The following is a 16,955-nucleotide window of genomic DNA, read 5'->3' on the forward strand; positions in this document are numbered from 1 at the left end:
CCAATCAGAGGGCTTTACTTCATTTAATCTATGGCTAGCAGGACGCTGATTTCCTGCCAAAGCCTTTCGCCTCTGGAAGCGGATTGCGTAGTGACTTAGCGTACTGAGTAAACTGTGTGAGGTTAGGCGCACTGTGTAAACTGTGTGAGGCCCACCATGATTTATGTATTTTATCTGCTCCGTCCATCCATTTTAACAGATAATTTTAGGACTTGAGTCCAAAAATGAGGCCTATCCAAGGTTCAAATGGACCACACCACAGTAAACAGTTGAATTGAACGTCTACTGTTGAAAAATTTTTGGGGCCCACAGAAGTTTTAGATCAAGCTGTTTTCCTTTCTTCCATTTCTGTATGATCTTATGAACAGGTTGGATGACAAATAAACATCACTGTGGGGCCTATAAAGGTTTCAACGGTGGAAATCATTATCCCCACTGTTTTCAGTGGTATGATCCACTTGATCTTTGCTTCAATTTAAATCATTATCCCCACTGTTTTCAGTGGTATGATCCACTTGATCTTTGCTTCAATTTTGGGCTCAACCCCTTAAATTAGATGGAAAAACGAATGGACGGCGTGGATAGACCACATACATTCAAGGTAGGCCCAACTGAGTTTACTCAGTACGAGAAGAGCCTACTGAGTCACTCAGTGCGCTGGGATGCTAGTGGGGCCATCGTGATGTTTGTAAGAGATCTACCCGGTTCATCCGTTTTGCGAGCTCATTTTAGGACATGCAACCAAGAATGAGGCTGATCCAAAAACCCAAATGGGCCACACGGGAGGGAAATATGGGGAAAGAAATGCCTACCGTTTAAACCCTCTGGGGCTCTACCTTGATTATATGCCATCCAAACCCTTTATAAGGTCATTCCCACTGGGATGAGGTGAAAACACCAAAAACTTAGCCCAGTACAAAACTTTTGTGGCCATAAGAATGTTTCAACGGTGGTCATTGAATCCATACTCTTTCCTCTCGTGTGGTACACTTAGTTTTGGATCATCTTACTTTCAGTCGCATGTCTTAAAATAAGCTCCCAAAGCAGATAGACGGGGTGGATTGCTCAGAAACATGACGTTGGGCCCTTTCTAGCATCCCGGCACAAGAACGTACTGGGCAAGCCTTTAGCAGGAAATCCGCGTTCTGGCTACCACCCACTCCCTGAAATGTGTCAATCTGAGGCTTTTTAAAAAATAAAAATAAAATTTTTCCTTATAATTGTCTTGTAAGGTGTCGCACAGAAGATAGCATCAATGTTCGGATCTGCAATTGGTACAAGCGGTCCATGGTTCCGATGATCAGACCGCTAATGGTTTGGGCCACATCGAGAATGGTCATGCCCAAAGATGTCTTCACCGTCCATTTATAGGCCAAAGATTGAAAGATGAGGACTTTGAAGAAGTTCGAGGTGTGATACATCCACCGCATTGTCCAACGGATCAGTGTCCAGAAAGCATAGCACGATCGTTTACTGTACAATACTGGGGTCGAAGACACTAGCTTTTTCAGTGAACAGGACTACGGTGATGGTTTACCACCATTGTCATGTCGTGTACAAGTGTAGTCCTTGCACGTCAATCCATTCCAACCAAATGGTAGGGACCTTTACAGATATACCACATCCGGAAAATAAACCGAATTTAACGATTCCTGACCATTCAATATATGGCTAATCAATTGGAGTGTCGAGGAGAAATGATCACTGTCCAAATTCAACAATGTAAATTGGTCGGTTAAAAAACTTCGATTATGCGATCTTTGAGCCATTCTCTATCCATAACTGGGCCCGCAATTTGGAAGATGCGGGCGGTCTTGCATTCATGCCACGTGTAGGGTGGGTAATGCTTTAAAAAAAATTTTAAAAAAAAATAAAATCAATGTCTTGATGTATCTAGTCCTAGGTATATCCATCTTCTAGTTTGTATAAATGGGTAGAGGTGTAAACCGAGTCAAGCTGGCCTCGGCTCGGCCACTAACTGACCCAAGCTCAAACTCGGCTCGAATCAGTCATCAAGCTTGACTGGCCAGCTCAGCTCAAATTGGTCAGTAGCTCAGGCTAATTTGAGCCGAGTTAGCCTGTGCAGCATTTTCATAAACACATGAATTGCGCCTTCAAAATCTCACTGTATGTAAGAAAGTATTAGTGGTTTTATAGGTCTTTTATCTAACACTTAAGGGCCTGTTTGTCCAAATGGATCCCATTGGATTACGAGGGTGGGATGGATTTTTAAGGTAATGATGGCCGTGTCGGTGGATTGATTTAAGATCCATGGGATTGTTATATCCCGGGACAAGTTCATCGAGTCTGTTTGGCACGCCCGGCATATCTTGGGATAAGTTTACTGAGCTTGTTTGGCACGCCCAACATATCTTAGGATTTTACCTTCCAATCCCTTCCAATCTGTCCAACCAAACATGCCCCAAGCACGATTGAACGGGATTAAGAGGGATGGGATTAATTTTAAGGTGATGATGGTGATGTCAGTGGATTAGTTTAAGATCCATGGGTTTGCTATATCCCGGGACAAGTTCATCGGGTCTATTTGGCTTGTTTGGCATATACCGGGATTTTATCATCCCATCCCTCCTAATCCCTCTTAATCCGCCTGGCCAAACAGGCCCTAAGCAATTTCTGCCAGCTAGTCAAACACTGCTTCACTTATCATGTTTGCCTATTTTTATACTCATGTTATAACTAACTACTACTAGTAAAATCCTATTTTCAGTTTAATTATTAAATATTGAATCTATTTGAATTGACTCTTCAAGTCGACCCGACCCAATTGGCTATCGAGTTGAGTGAAGTTTCCGAGTTTTTAAACTACGGTTGAAGGCCTGTATTGATGTAGGAATATTGTCTCATCATCAATTTGGAACACCCATCATGTGGGCCCATTCTGATTTCATGCATCTATCAAAAAGCACTTTGAAAAGGTCATATGAACCCTCCAATCAATGGTTATGGCTCCACCTAACCAAAACATGTGTATATTTAGTTAGATTACCTAGACAATGGATCCCACCTTTAGTTACATGAAGTGTGAAGTGAAGTGGCAGCAGATTCAGGTGTAGGAGTAGGGAAGTGTTTGTTTCAAAATGTTTTCTAGTATAAACTAGGAAGTGGGAGTGACTGTGCCGATCCGAAGTGTGATTCAAAGCAGGTGCAACGCCTAGTTAGAAGGATTCTGCAACTAGGTCCACCTACTACACGACTAATGTATGTACATGTGTCAAGTTTTCATGTCTGTTTGCTTATATGTATGGTGTAAACTTCTAAATGAAAAAAAGTTGATTTATAGGAGTAAATTGTAAAGTAAAAATGGTGGAAACTGTCTCTTTTTATAGAGGTATGGATAGAGTGTCTATTTTCTTTAGGGTGCATTTGGATGTCAATACATTTGGATGAAGTATGAACCCAGGTCCTTTTTGAGTGTGTACCTTTTGGAGAAAAAAGATTTTTTTTTTTTTTAAAAAAAAGAAAAGAAGAAGGTTCTTTAAAAGAGGGTATATGTAGTCATTGCTAGATGGATCACTGTATTTTAATTGGAATCTAAAATAGAAGGTTCTTTGGGCAGTGGTGTTCCTTTCAAAAATCAAATTGGTGCATTTCTGTCTTTCCAAAAAAGAAAAAAGAAAAAAAGAGGGCACATTTTTGCTTCAAATTGTGTTGTTTCAAGTCTTTACTAAACATAACTCTGCTCATGATTTGGGTAGAAAGTATCGCTTCTGCTCGAGGTTTCAAATTTTCCCCAAATACGGTCTTATTGAATTCGTCTGGGATGCGCACTGTAACTTTATAGCTGTTCTATTTATACTAAGAACCTCTGAGATGTTGGTGGGTGACTGCAACTTGAACTACAGGCCCAGTTGGAGTGAAATCTCTAATTCTAATTATACCTGAGGAATGCCATTAAAAAAAAAAAAAAAAAGAGCACCGAAGGAAAAGTTGAATCTCTCATGTAGGAGAAGCTATTACTTGATCTTCATAATCATGTTATTGAGCACACCTTTTCTTTTTTTCACATTTATATCGGATAGCAATATCTTTGTGGATGAGTTGAAGGCATGCCATAAAATGCTCACTCCAAACTTGTGGCAGTTCGCAAGTGATCCATACTGTGGGGATCACTTTTCAATGATCCAGATTGTTCATCAATCATATGGTGTGTCCCAGGATTGATGCACGATGCTTCAAATTACACCTCCAATGTATTCCTTGCCTCTGATATATAGGCAGTGTCCTATATGCAACAGCAAAGTGAATCAATGGCCAGGATTGCTGTGTGAGTTAAGATGTTTGGTTCAGTGCTCATTCATTGTGGTTACCACCAGATGAGCAGTCTGGTTCACTGAAAAGTGGATCATCATGGTGTGGACTGACAGGCTGATGATTATGTCTGAGCATTGTATGATACGTCCTATGTTATTTAGTAATTTCCTTGGTGGAATTTCAGACATATAACCCGCCCGGGGTTTGGGCGAATGGCTAGCGTTGTGAGTTTGCTCCTTGCAGATGCAAGTTTGAGTCCCTTCCCCATGCTTTACCCGATGCACGTGGTTTGCGGGTGCTTGTGTGCATCTGCAGGGATTAGTCTCGCCTTAAAAAGGAGCAGGTCAACAACAAAAATAAAAATAAAAAAGTTTAGACATATATTTGGTGCACGGGATGACAATCTACTATCTAAAACTGAAGTTTTGCTTGAAACTTAGTCCTTCCTCTTTGTAGCTACTATGCAATACCTCCATGTTTGTCCAAGATGACAAGATTTTGAACAACAACCTGTTGTACTTACTAATTACTATTCTGGACATTGAATGGAAGCGGGTAGGATACTGGTATTATGATCTTCTCTTCTAACTCCTGTCTTGAGTGATAATCTTTTTATACTTCTTATTTCTCTCAGGAAAAAAAAAAAAAACTTCTTTTTCAAGTGGGTTTTACTGAGAGTTGCAGTACTGAGTTTATGGTACATTTCCACCATACCGCAAGGTATTCAATAATGGTAACGGTGGCCATAACGGCCACTGCCATCACCATTATGATACGGGCTGTAATGGCCGTTACAGCCTTTAAAAAAAAAGAAGAAAAAAGATAATAATAATGGACCCTTATGAGCCATTTTTCCGTAATGGCCATTACGGCATTGTAACGCATAACAGTGTCCACCGTTACTGTTATGTAATGGCTGTTACGTAAATGTTTTTGCATACCTTGCCATAGTGACTAACAAAAGAAGCACAGATCATAAAGAAGCTGCAGATTGTGCTTATGTTTGTCTTTGTGGCTGCAGGAATCCTGCAAAGAAGTTCAAGCTGTCATCAGTTATTTGAAACCGCAGGTGCTTCCCTTTTGAAACTCACGATACACTTGATTGATGGATGGATCATTTTGCAGGTTAGCTGCCTGCGTTAAGATGTTTTTTCCCCATGTCTCTCTCTTCTTCTTCTTCTTTTTTTTTTTTTCCTTGCATCATGCTTTTAGTTTTGGATTGCAACTCAGACATTTCTCTCTATTTAATTTGTTGACTATAGGTTGTGTTCCTTGAGTTGTGCTCAAGTCGAGTGGCTATTTTGACCCACCAAAATCTCCAGGTATGTGTTATCTTGCATGACATATCTTTCTTCTGTTTTTGCTGAGACAATCCTGTTTCCTACTATTACCAAGATCTATATCCATTTATACTCATGAATTGGATTGCCACGGAAATAGTGCTATTTCACTAATAAGTTACCTTCCTATAGTCTAACTTAAAAAAAAATACTCATCCAGTTTTCATGCATGGTTCTTTTCTTTGTAATTCTCTTCTTTATTATTATTACAATGATCTTTATTTTTGCTGTTAAACAGGTTCCAACAGTGAATGAAATGATAGACATGTGGAAGAAAAAGAAAATGAATCCTTTTGGTATTCTATACAGCTGGTTCCTTGCTAAGGCATGTTTGTTTATGGGCTTGATGCTTATGCGTTTAGTTCTTGATGTTGTGCAACTTCATAGCATCTTCAGACTTCACATTCACATCATACCATCTTCCATTTGGACATAGAATTTGTCAATCTGGTATCAGTTTTGTGGTCCTCTAGTCTGACCTTAGTGTTTCACATGCATGTTTTTTCTAGGTTGCTGACAAACTTGAAGTTCTCCCTGGTTCTGAGTTTCGTGTGGCATTTGAAGAAGCAATGACTTATGGGGCCAAGGTTATACTGGGTGACCGCCCTGTCCAAGTAAGATTTTGATTTCTCTTAGGCCTTTTGAGAAGACAAGCTTATTAAGAGAGCAATTTAAGGTTCAATGACTATGTACTAAGAAACATCTCTGTTTCATTGCAAGCATGCGCTTCTCTATAGATGTGCTCTACTCATGGAGAGCAGACAAGCTTTACTAAGAGAGCAATTTCAGGTTCAATGACTATGTACTAAGAAACATCTCTGTTTCATTGTAACCATGTGCTTTTCTGTAGACGTGCTCTACTCATGGAGAGCAGTCAATCAGTCGTCTGAATACTACTCTTTACACACGTGCCAATATCACATATAAGATATCTGAACCATGCTCTTCTCTGTAGACATGCTATACTGCTAATTGCTATAGCTACTTGTGAAGAGCAATCAACCAGTTGTCTGAACACTACTCTTTCCACACATGCCAGCATTGCACGCATAGACATCTGAACCATGCGCTTCTGTAGTCATGCTATAGCTACTCGTCGTGGAGAATAGTCGATCAGTTGTCTGAATACTACTCTTTCCACTCATGCCAACATTGCACACATATACATATCTGAACCATGTGCTTCTCTGTAGACATGCACTAGCCATTAGCCATGGAAAGCAGTCAGTCCTCTGCCCGCCGTGGCATTAGCCCCGCCTGCTTAGCACGGCGTCCTTGTCCGCTGCCTAATTTGCCCCGACGATGCCTTGCCTGCCATGGCACTGGCCCCGCCTACTTAGCATGGCGTCCCTGTCCGCCACTCAATTCGGCCCGACGATGCCTTGCCCGTCATGGCACTAGCCCCGCCTGCTTAGCACGGCGTCCATGTCCGCTGCCCATTCGGCCCCCATATGACTTAAGGAGCAGCACCGCTGCCAGGCCCCGCCAACGCCGTCCTATGGTACGGCTAAGTGGAGATTTCGCCCATTTCTGAGTTGGTAGAAGCTCGGCTGCTGCACAGGGACGCCCGCGTGACGGTCGTGCCTAGCCTACTCTTTCCACACATGCCAACATTTTGCACATAAGATATCTGAACTATGCATCAGGTGGGCCCCAAAGTTAATGTGCCATAGCCCAAAAGATATCAGATCAACCTTGTGGTTTGGTGGATCATACTCGTACACTTTATGTGGAGGACTTTTTTTAAGCATCCATTTTTTGCATATATCTGCAGCCCAACTGATATGGTTTTCTGGCCACATCACAATGACAAGTGGGGTCCGTCAGTTGAGTGGTTGGGATCACACACACAAGCTAGATTGGTACGTGTTGAGAGTGGGATTTGGTGGTTGGATGCTATTGCAACTTGCAAGTAGCCATCGCATGGATGGCTGTTTTGCTAGTGCCTTTACAAATTCAGACATCTTTCAGTTACTGTTTTTTTTTTTTTTTTTTTTTTTTAAAAAAAAAAAACAAAAAAAACAAAAAAAAAGTGGAGAAAATAGTCATCTTTCAGTTGCCTACTGTTGGAAACAGGTTCCTTGAGCGTTCATAATGAAATTTTGAATTATTTCAATTGCAAGGCTAGATTCCTGGCGCTCGTACAAGAGTCGGATTTGGTCGATGGATTCTGTAATTGCTGCTGCAACTTGCGTGTAGCCATCACATTTCCACCTTGCTGTTTTGCTAGTGCCTTTACATAATTTTGACATCTTTTAGTTATCGATGAAAAATAGGCAGAAAACAGACATATTTCAGTCGCCTACTGTTGGAAACAGGTTATTTGAGCATTCATAATGAAATTTTGAATTATTTCAATGCCAAAGCTAGATTCCTGGCTATCGCACACATTCTTTTCATTGTTCTCCATACTGCTGACTTCACTTTTGGAATCTTCATTAGCTTGTGAGGCAGTCTCTTCTCAGATACTGTATTCCCAAACTGTCTTCTTATGCAATACTTGAATGAACCCCAATTGAACATTCTCTGTTGTCTGTTCAGCTGATCACTAACATAATTTTGAATGCAATATTTAATTGATTTTCTGAGATATTCCACATGTCAGACCTCCATTTTATGGTTTTATGCATTCAATCTTGATTCTTGAAGCTTCATATTTTGTAATGGGCTACCTCATTGGTAATTGAACTGTTAACTGGAGCAGATCACACTACGGAGGACGTGGGGAAAAATGACATTGTGGCACAAGATAAAGTTTTTATACTACATGCTTTTCCAAGCAATCTTTTTACCAAGCCCTGAAGATCTCAATAAAATGGTAATTTTTCTTTGTCCTCTATGGTACCATTGATACTCTAATAGTTTTCTTTCTTTGGATAAACGAAGAAATTTTATTGGGAAGAAACGAACATCTAAGGGATTAGTGTGATATTATTAAGCCTTCCACCTTTGCTTACGAAAAAAGAATCTGTGTTTTGTTTCTCAAATCTGTCAATCTGTCACTTTGCAACTGCAAGTAGTAAAGAATTGATGCTTGGTGTTAGATGTTCCTGCTATAGGTGGTTTGCACTTTCTCAAGAAATATTTTAGTAACAAAAAATATGCCAGTCATTTTGTTTTTTTCCTCATTTCAGCTTTGAGATTGTCCCGTAAGGCATAAGAAAGGCATAAAGACAACAAGACAACGGGATCTATCTTGATTCCATGTCATGTAAAATATCAAAAGAATACATAGAGAATCATTAGGTGCTATGGCAAAACTGTTATGATATGACAGTATACAGTTGCCTATCAGTTATCATGCCTATGCTTTTGTGAACACAGTTTAACTCGACATTATGGAGAAACAATTGTTCTGATTATGTTTCACAAGTAGAATCAAAAGTTCCATAGGACGCGTAGAAAGGAATTTAATGAAAGGATCTCTTCAAATTTTAAAAAAATCAAGTATTTTGATGTAGATCACAATGTTTGGTTACTCGATGCTTGTGAAAACCTGCCAGATAGCCATGGAGAGAATATTCATCCAAGGTTTGAGTGGCCTAGCATGGGGAAACTTGCTAGATAGCCATACAGTTGCCTATCTGTTATCATGGCATATGCCTCCATAAACACAGTCTAACTAGATATTATAGAGAAAGGATTGTTGTCATTATGTTTTCCAGTATAAAAAAAAAGTTCCCTAGGACAGAAAGCAATTTACTGAAGACATCCTATGTAATAGGCTATTAGATAGCACTTGACTGTAATAAACCTATGTAATAGTCTATTACATTGCACCTGTGGGAGTTTTGTGATCTCATTGCCGGTCCCCAACCTAGATAGAGGGTTGCATCAGGTTGGCACCTGGCACCAAACTTATGGCATAACTTTCATCATGAAGCCCGAAAAGGTCCTTGTTAGAAAGAAGAAGAAGAAGAAGAAGAGGTATTTGATCTAGATCAAAATGTTTGGTTACACCATGCATGGGAAAACTTGCTAGATTAGCCATGGGGAAAGAATATTCATTAAGGTACGAATGGCCAAGCCTTCTGTTGGGGGTGGCAATGGAAAGGATAAGAAGGGACTTCCTATGGCAAAGGTTGAAGGAAAGGAAAAACTTTTAGCTTATGATGTGGAAGGAGGTTTGTCAGCTGTATAACGAAGGGGTGCTGGTATAAGAATTTTAGAAGTGATGAGCTTGGCTCTTTTGGGAAAGTGGCTCTGGCGCTTTGGAACCGAAGAAAATGCCCTATGGCCCAAGGTTATTGTGGGAAAGTATGGATGTCAAGCTGGAGGATGGGAAGTCAAAGACTATTCTCTCTATAAAGCGTCGTGGATTTGGAAAGGTATAGCTTTGACTAAGCCCAGATTCAATGAAGGTATCACTTTTATGGTAGGAAGCAGGGAAATGATAAGGTTTTAGGAGACTGGGTTGAGGAGACTCCTTTCCAAATAGCCTGTTCGAGAATGGTGCACTTAGCTTCGGCCAAGGAAATCATGGTGGCCAAGTGCTACGATTTTATCAGGTCTGAGGTGGTATGGAATCACCCATGTCGCAGAAATTTGCTAGACAACGAAATTGTAGAGTTCGTGAGACTCTTTGATTTCTTCATACTCAAGTCCGAATTCAAGACAAGGGGGATAGAATGGTGTGGACAAAGGATAAGTCGAGCTGCTTCTAGATTAAGTCATTCTACGATACCCTTAGGCAGAATGATAGAGACAGATTACCTTCAGATGGCTTGTTGGCAGAGGAAAGATCCTAACCATTGACAACCTTCAAATGAGGTCTATGGTTATCCCAAATATGTGTGACATGTGTATGGCATATGAAGAATCAATTAACCACCTCTTCATTCATTGCCTATTCGCTAGTGAGATTTGGTGCTCCATCCTTAATCTTTTTGGTATATTTTGAGCTATGCCTGCTTCAGTCAAGGAGCTCTTCCCTAGTTGGCACGGTGTTTGGCTTAAAAGGAAGGTTTGGGATCTTTGGAGATTGGGTTTTACTTGCTTCTCTTTGATTAAAATGGAAGGCACTTTCGAAACGAGTTGTTCAAAGCGGGGCGAGTCATATCCAAAGTCAAGAATGTTGGAGTGGAATGGGCCTCTTGTGTTTCTTCTTTATAAGGCTGTAATTTTCCCTTTTTGCTTTCTTTGCAATTTTTGTGTGATCTCAGCGTAGTTCTAATAAGATGATTTGTTACTCTTAAAAAAAAAACAAAATTAAAAAAAAAAAAAAAACAATAATAAGAATAATAAAAGAATAAAAACAAAAAATAATAAAAATAATAAGAATGTGTATTTTAATTGAGCTCTCTTCACAAGTGTCAACATGTCTCTGACATGTGCCATTTTATGGCACAATTTCAGAAAAGTGCCATGTTCTTTTTACCTACCCTTTTACACAGCCCTCATCAATTAAGTTGATTAAGGTTGTCTTCCAAAGTAGCTACTTGGAATTCACCCCATTGCATGAAGGTTGCTTTGTGAGTTCCTGCATATTTTTGCTGCCACTACCTCGTCACAGTCATAACTTTTTTGTGCTTGTCTTCAGTTGAAGGAAATGGATGATGTAGACATGTTAACTCTTGTCATTCAAGAAATGAGCAAGGCATTCCCAACCTTGATGGAGACACTTCTTCATGAGCGAGATCTGTTAGTATACTGTTTCACTCCCTTATATCTTGTGGAATTTCTCAACAACATTGTTAGTAATTGTGCCGTTACTCTTTAGGTGCCCTATTCAACCTTATATTACAAAAAAGGGGCTACATCATGAATGAGACTTTCTGTGCTTTTTCGTAGGCTTTCTGTTTGATATAGCTGATACATAAGATTGGAAAGACAGTAACTAAGATTAATCTTCCCTATGTTTAATCCTGCTACTTTGATACATGATAGATGCGGGAACTGTAAATTCCCACAGCTAATGTGTGTTATATGAGCAATTGATTAAAAAAAGGGGCATTATACCCTTATGTGCAGAAAATTGAAAATTCCAGCAACAGTGATGTAATGATGTGTAGAGAAGTCTAACAACAGTTTTAGGAGTCTTAAAAAACAAAGTGGAGGATGGAACCAGCAATCCCAATATGGAGTCTCTCCTATTCAGAGTTGCCAACTAAAGAATTGTTTGAGGCTTCTCTGCAGTATAAAAAAATAAAATAAATAATAATAATAATAATAATAATAATAATAATAATAAATCTTCAAGGTGGAGCTGCAATATCTGTGTAGAAGAATTTCCCTTCTCAAACAAATCCATAACATGATAGTTTTTTTTTTTTTTTGGTATTGGCAATATTAAAGAAGGCGTTATCCTTTCAAAGAAAAAAAAAAAAAAAGTAAAGAAGACTTTATTCCTTTCAATAATTATTTGTCATGTTAAAATTCGGAACTCCCCTTGGGTCCATATTTATAACCACCTAAATACCCAGCTTTCTAAGCCAAAAACATTCTTAACTTGACTTACTATCATATGTAGACTTTTTTTTTTCCCTGAATAATTCATGTGATGACTTTATAAAACCTATCCAAAAATAGAGTTATATTGCTGTAGAACTTTTCTAAAACCAGCCCAATCAAGGAACTTAACAATCTTTGACCAAGAAAACTATGTAAGACTCTTAGGGCCTTTCTAGTTACCATCAAAGTTTTATTTGGATAAGCCTTTCCAGATATGTGACTGTTAAAGTGGGTGTCCATGGTTAGTCAGGCACCCATGGGCACTGATTTCCATAAAATTGGTGGTAGGACTATCTAAAAGAATTTATATCATTTCTTTGCAGAAGCTGCATTGACAAGGAATTGTTTTAAGCCTATCCTCCGTAGAGGACGTGGAGTATTTACTTTTTATGTATACTCCATGTGCCTGGCTGGCACGTGTTACTAGTGAGATTGTCCATCCATCCTCAGGTATCTCCAGGAGTTTCAACACAAGGTCTTGGGTTCGAGTCCTTAACTCAGTGGTAGACTCCGAGGAGTTTCAACACAAGGTCTTGGGTTCAATACCTCTTGGTGGTGAAATCCCACTACGGTGTGCGTAGGTGTGTGTGTTAAAAATATTAAAAAAAGAAAAAAAGAAAAAAAAGGTATCCCATATGCCACATCCAACCTTCAAGTGCTCCATATGTGCAACATGTGCCCACATGTACATATGTCACATGTGCCATGTGCTAGCATACATCTTCAAGCGCCGCACACGTGCCAATTGCTTCCCCGATGCATCTTCAGGTGACCAACATGGATGTGTCACTATCAATCTACACATGAACCATATGTCCACATGTGGCAATGTGCCAAAGATGTACAAAGTGAAAATGTGACATGCTGTTCCTTACTATCCATATCTGGGGTGTTTGTCAAACAGTAGTTAGGACATCAAACAAGCCTATCCAGACAAGCTTTAGCTAGACAAACGTGTCCAGAATAGCTTATCCAAATGGAAGTTTGATAGTAACCAAATGGGCCTTTAATAGATAACTTGCTAATCAAGTTAACTAAGAAATTTTTATTTTTTTGAAAAATAACTTAGAAATTAACTTTGACTTTTGCCTTTCAACAAAAATAAAATAAAATTAACTTTGGCTTTTGACTAAACCAAACAACTAACTTTACCATGTTTCTAACTCTAAGATCCAACATGGAAGCCTTTTCTAATCATATACTACCCAGTTTGACTCACAGTGGACCCCACATGATGATATCATTAACTAAACCCTCTTTTCTTCACAACCACATGCTCAATTGGTAATTTTGATATAACTTCTGAAATACTTATCCAAATCACATAGTATTGGGCTGTTGCATTTTGGGGTGAGGGGGGGGGGGGGGGGGGGGTTTAAATTTATGGGCAATACGACCAATTTTTTAGAATTCAAATATAAGGCACCTGCAAAGTGGCCCACAAGATAAGTGATGAAAACGCTTCTGCATAAATTATCCCTGCATGGAGACAATGGAGATCTTCTACAATTTAGGAATCTTATAGAAAATAAGTTGCTGGATTCAAGTCAATAATTCAAAAACAGAGTTGCACCAAATTTGTGTTTCCAGATGAAGAACTGCTTTAGGCTTCTCATCTGAAACTTTCTTCTATTTCAAGTCGCTCCACCATTTTAGAAGAACGGCTCTTCTAAAGCAATCCCATCACAGGATGGTAAAGAAAAAGTTAGAAAAGTAACCACATTTCCAACTCAAGTATCATTTTAAGATTCATAATTCCTTTTGGGGAATTGTCTATAACATTCTAAACAACTCTAAAATCAAACTTTCTAAATCTAAATGATTCCTAACTCAGGTTACCATCACATGAGGGCTTTCTAAACCATATTATATCCCGAAAATAAATATAAGTTGGAACATCCATAAGGTCAGACTTGCCTTGTGGATGCCTTGGGTATCGCAGCTGCCGGCTGCTGGAGCACCTTTATAATGTTGTATGCATGACCTACCTTATACATGCATTTGGGCTTGGCAAAGCTCGATAAAATATATGCATCCATTTCAACAGGCATGCATGTTGTTGGATTGGTGGGAGGGCTGTGGCTCTAGGCATCCACTTTCAATGTGCTAAAACTGAAGAAACTGCTAATATATATATATATATATAAGGAAAGTGAAAAAAAAAAAGGCAAAAGAACTCAATTCTCAGTATTGTTTTGACTGATTCAATTGAATTAGTGTTTTGCTCGGCCACACAAGTAAACCAAGCAAACTAAGACATTAGGAGACTAGCAGTTTGGAAAGGTGGGATTATTGCTACCCACGACAAAGTCTTTGCATCTCATAAAAGTCTGTTCAAGGTGGCTAACAGTCAAGTTGATGCACCTTCATCTGCTAAAGTTTTACCCTGATTTTTATATTTCAAACTGGAATAGTTTTTTTTCCTCTTTCTTTTCTTTGTGTTGAGCTAGTAAATCTGTTCATCCTCATGACATAAGCTTCTAGCATATATAGTTCCTTCACCGTTTCTTTTACGTTCGTTCATGCATCAGGTATATGTCATCTACATTGCTAAAAGTTGCCAGTGAACATAATTCAGTCGTTGCAGTTGTTGGTAGAGGTCATTTGACAGGAATTAAGAAGCACTGGAAGCAGCCTGTTGAGGTTAGCATTCTTTCTTCTGTTGGCTTTCATATTCTATAGTCATTATTTACAAACAAATTATTTGGTAATACCCTTGAAAGATATTTATGATGCCCCTTTTTGTGAATGGGGAGTTATTGGCAAAGTGGAAAAGAAAAGGCCCAAATCAATCTGTCCAAATTATGGAAGCTATTGTGTATACCATCAGTTGAGAGATCTTAAACTCTGATTAATGGACATCAATTTTGCCGAATTTGGACTGCTGAATTTTTTTTCCCAACCATCCAGTAAATATCCACAAATTGGCTAGTTAAATACATGGTTATGAAAATTAGTATCGGCTCGATACGACCTGCTATATGGGGTCGTATTGGTCTGATATGAAAAATCAACCCCATTTCAGTCTGTATTGGGGTTTTTCAGAAATTCCTCGTCTCTTTTCTCTTTTGGAGCACATTCTGATCAAATCTACACCAGATCTAATTGGAACTTTCTAGTTTTTTTTTTTTTTCTTTTTGAATCTGTCGAAATTCTAGAATTTCCAAAATTGTTTTTTTTTTTTAAATTTTTTTTAAAATTTTTTTAATATCATGAAATGTAATGCCCCTATGGGCATTTTGCCCATAGGGTCATTACCCATCAGAATGCCCATTTTCTCTCTCGTCCATCCATACATCCATCCATTTGGGCATACCCATCAGAATCTGTCTGAAAAGTATAATGTGTCCTGCAAATTGATGATTACAAAAGAAAATATAGCAATTATCTACACTCAACCAAAACAAGGCCAGTGATTCTCCAGATATGATCTTCTGTGCGCCAGGCCATTGTGTGCAGCAAATAGATGGTTGGGAAAGAAAATATATCAGTGGTCCACATCCAACCAAAACCAGACCAGAGATTCTTCAAGTTGGATCTTCTGTCCATTGACCATCCACAGTGAGACCCATCATACCAACAGCTTGGATCACTGAAGCATGACCAACTTGTGGAAAAAACCCTACCCTACCATAGGGACTCTCAGCACGAGCATTCTATAAACCTCTTTGGAATAACTTGAAAGTGCTTCTCTATTCTCATTAGGTCGTCGCTGAGTATGGCCTAATGTTCTGAGATCCTTGTTCTTTCGTTGCAGGTAAAGGATCTACTCGAAATTCCCGCAGCAAAATCAGGTATCTCTGCCATGAAGATCCTGAAGTCCCTTGGAGTCGCTGTCACTGGGGTTGCTATTATTTCTGGCATTTATCTTGCAGGCAAGAGGTGACGTGTGGCCCAAGCTGGGAAAGGAAATTCACTGTTCGTATGACATTTATCTCTTGAAAATAATCGATGTGTTTTTTAAAGCACTTCTTGTTCCAAAGAGAAGCATATTTTAGGGTCTGTTTGGTGGAAGATGGGTCAATGAAATCGGACTCTACTTCTGTTTTACATTGCCCTTGTTTTAAATTTCAAATCTGAATTAAAATTCCAACATTTTTTTAAAAAAAAATAAAAAAGAGTTTTTGTGTGGATTTGGAAGGTACCATTGCCATGTGTAGCACCGTGCTGTAGTTTATTGCAATAAGTGCTGCATCCAAACAGCACCTTATTGCTTATTTATCAACTTGTATGAGGAATGAACGCCATTACCATGCTGTCGGTGTCCGATTGGCCACTTAAAAATGGTCTGGAAAGGCTGGGTGTCTACATTCAACGGGCAAAAGTCCACTAAGATGATCACAACCATCCAATCAGAGGGCTTTACTTCATTTAATCTATGGCTAGCAGGACGCTGATTTCCTGCCAAAGCCTTTCGCCTCTGGAAGCGGATTGCGTAGTGACTTAGCGTACTGAGTAAACTGTGTGAGGTTAGGCGCACTGTGTAAACTGTGTGAGGCCCACCATGATTTATGTATTTTATCTGCTCCGTCCATCCATTTTAACAGATAATTTTAGGACTTGAGTCCAAAAATGAGGCCTATCCAAGGTTCAAATGGACCACACCACAGTAAACAGTTGAATTGAACGTCTACTGTTGAAAAATTTTTGGGGCCCACAGAAGTTTTAGATCAAGCTGTTTTCCTTTCTTCCATTTCTGTATGATCTTATGAACAGGTTGGATGACAAATAAACATCACTGTGGGGCCTATAAAGGTTTCAACGGTGGAAATCATTATCCCCACTGTTTTCAGTGGTATGATCCACTTGATCTTTGCTTCAATTTAAATCATTATCCCCACTGTTTTCAGTGGTATGATCCACTTGATCTTTGCTTCAATTTTGGGCTCAACC

At 39.2% G+C, this 16,955-nt stretch overlaps 1 protein-coding gene across 1 annotated transcript; it reads left to right on the forward strand.

Moving 5' to 3' along the window:
• The first annotated feature begins 5,271 nt into the window (after nt 1-5,271).
• On the forward strand, nt 5,272-16,203 carry LOC131238804 (uncharacterized). The gene is made up of 8 exons (XM_058236403.1): nt 5,272-5,341; nt 5,535-5,594; nt 5,851-5,937; nt 6,122-6,226; nt 8,317-8,430; nt 11,152-11,252; nt 14,594-14,705; nt 15,820-16,203. Exons 3-8 carry the CDS (start codon nt 5,869-5,871, stop codon nt 15,946-15,948), a joined length of 630 nt encoding a protein of 209 aa, XP_058092386.1. The 5' UTR covers nt 5,272-5,341; nt 5,535-5,594; nt 5,851-5,868; the 3' UTR covers nt 15,949-16,203.
• The last annotated feature ends 752 nt before the right edge of the window (nt 16,204-16,955 follow it).

The sequence above is a fragment of the Magnolia sinica genome, chromosome 1 (assembly GCF_029962835.1).
Source record: "Magnolia sinica isolate HGM2019 chromosome 1, MsV1, whole genome shotgun sequence".
Taxonomy (NCBI): domain Eukaryota; kingdom Viridiplantae; phylum Streptophyta; class Magnoliopsida; order Magnoliales; family Magnoliaceae; genus Magnolia; species Magnolia sinica.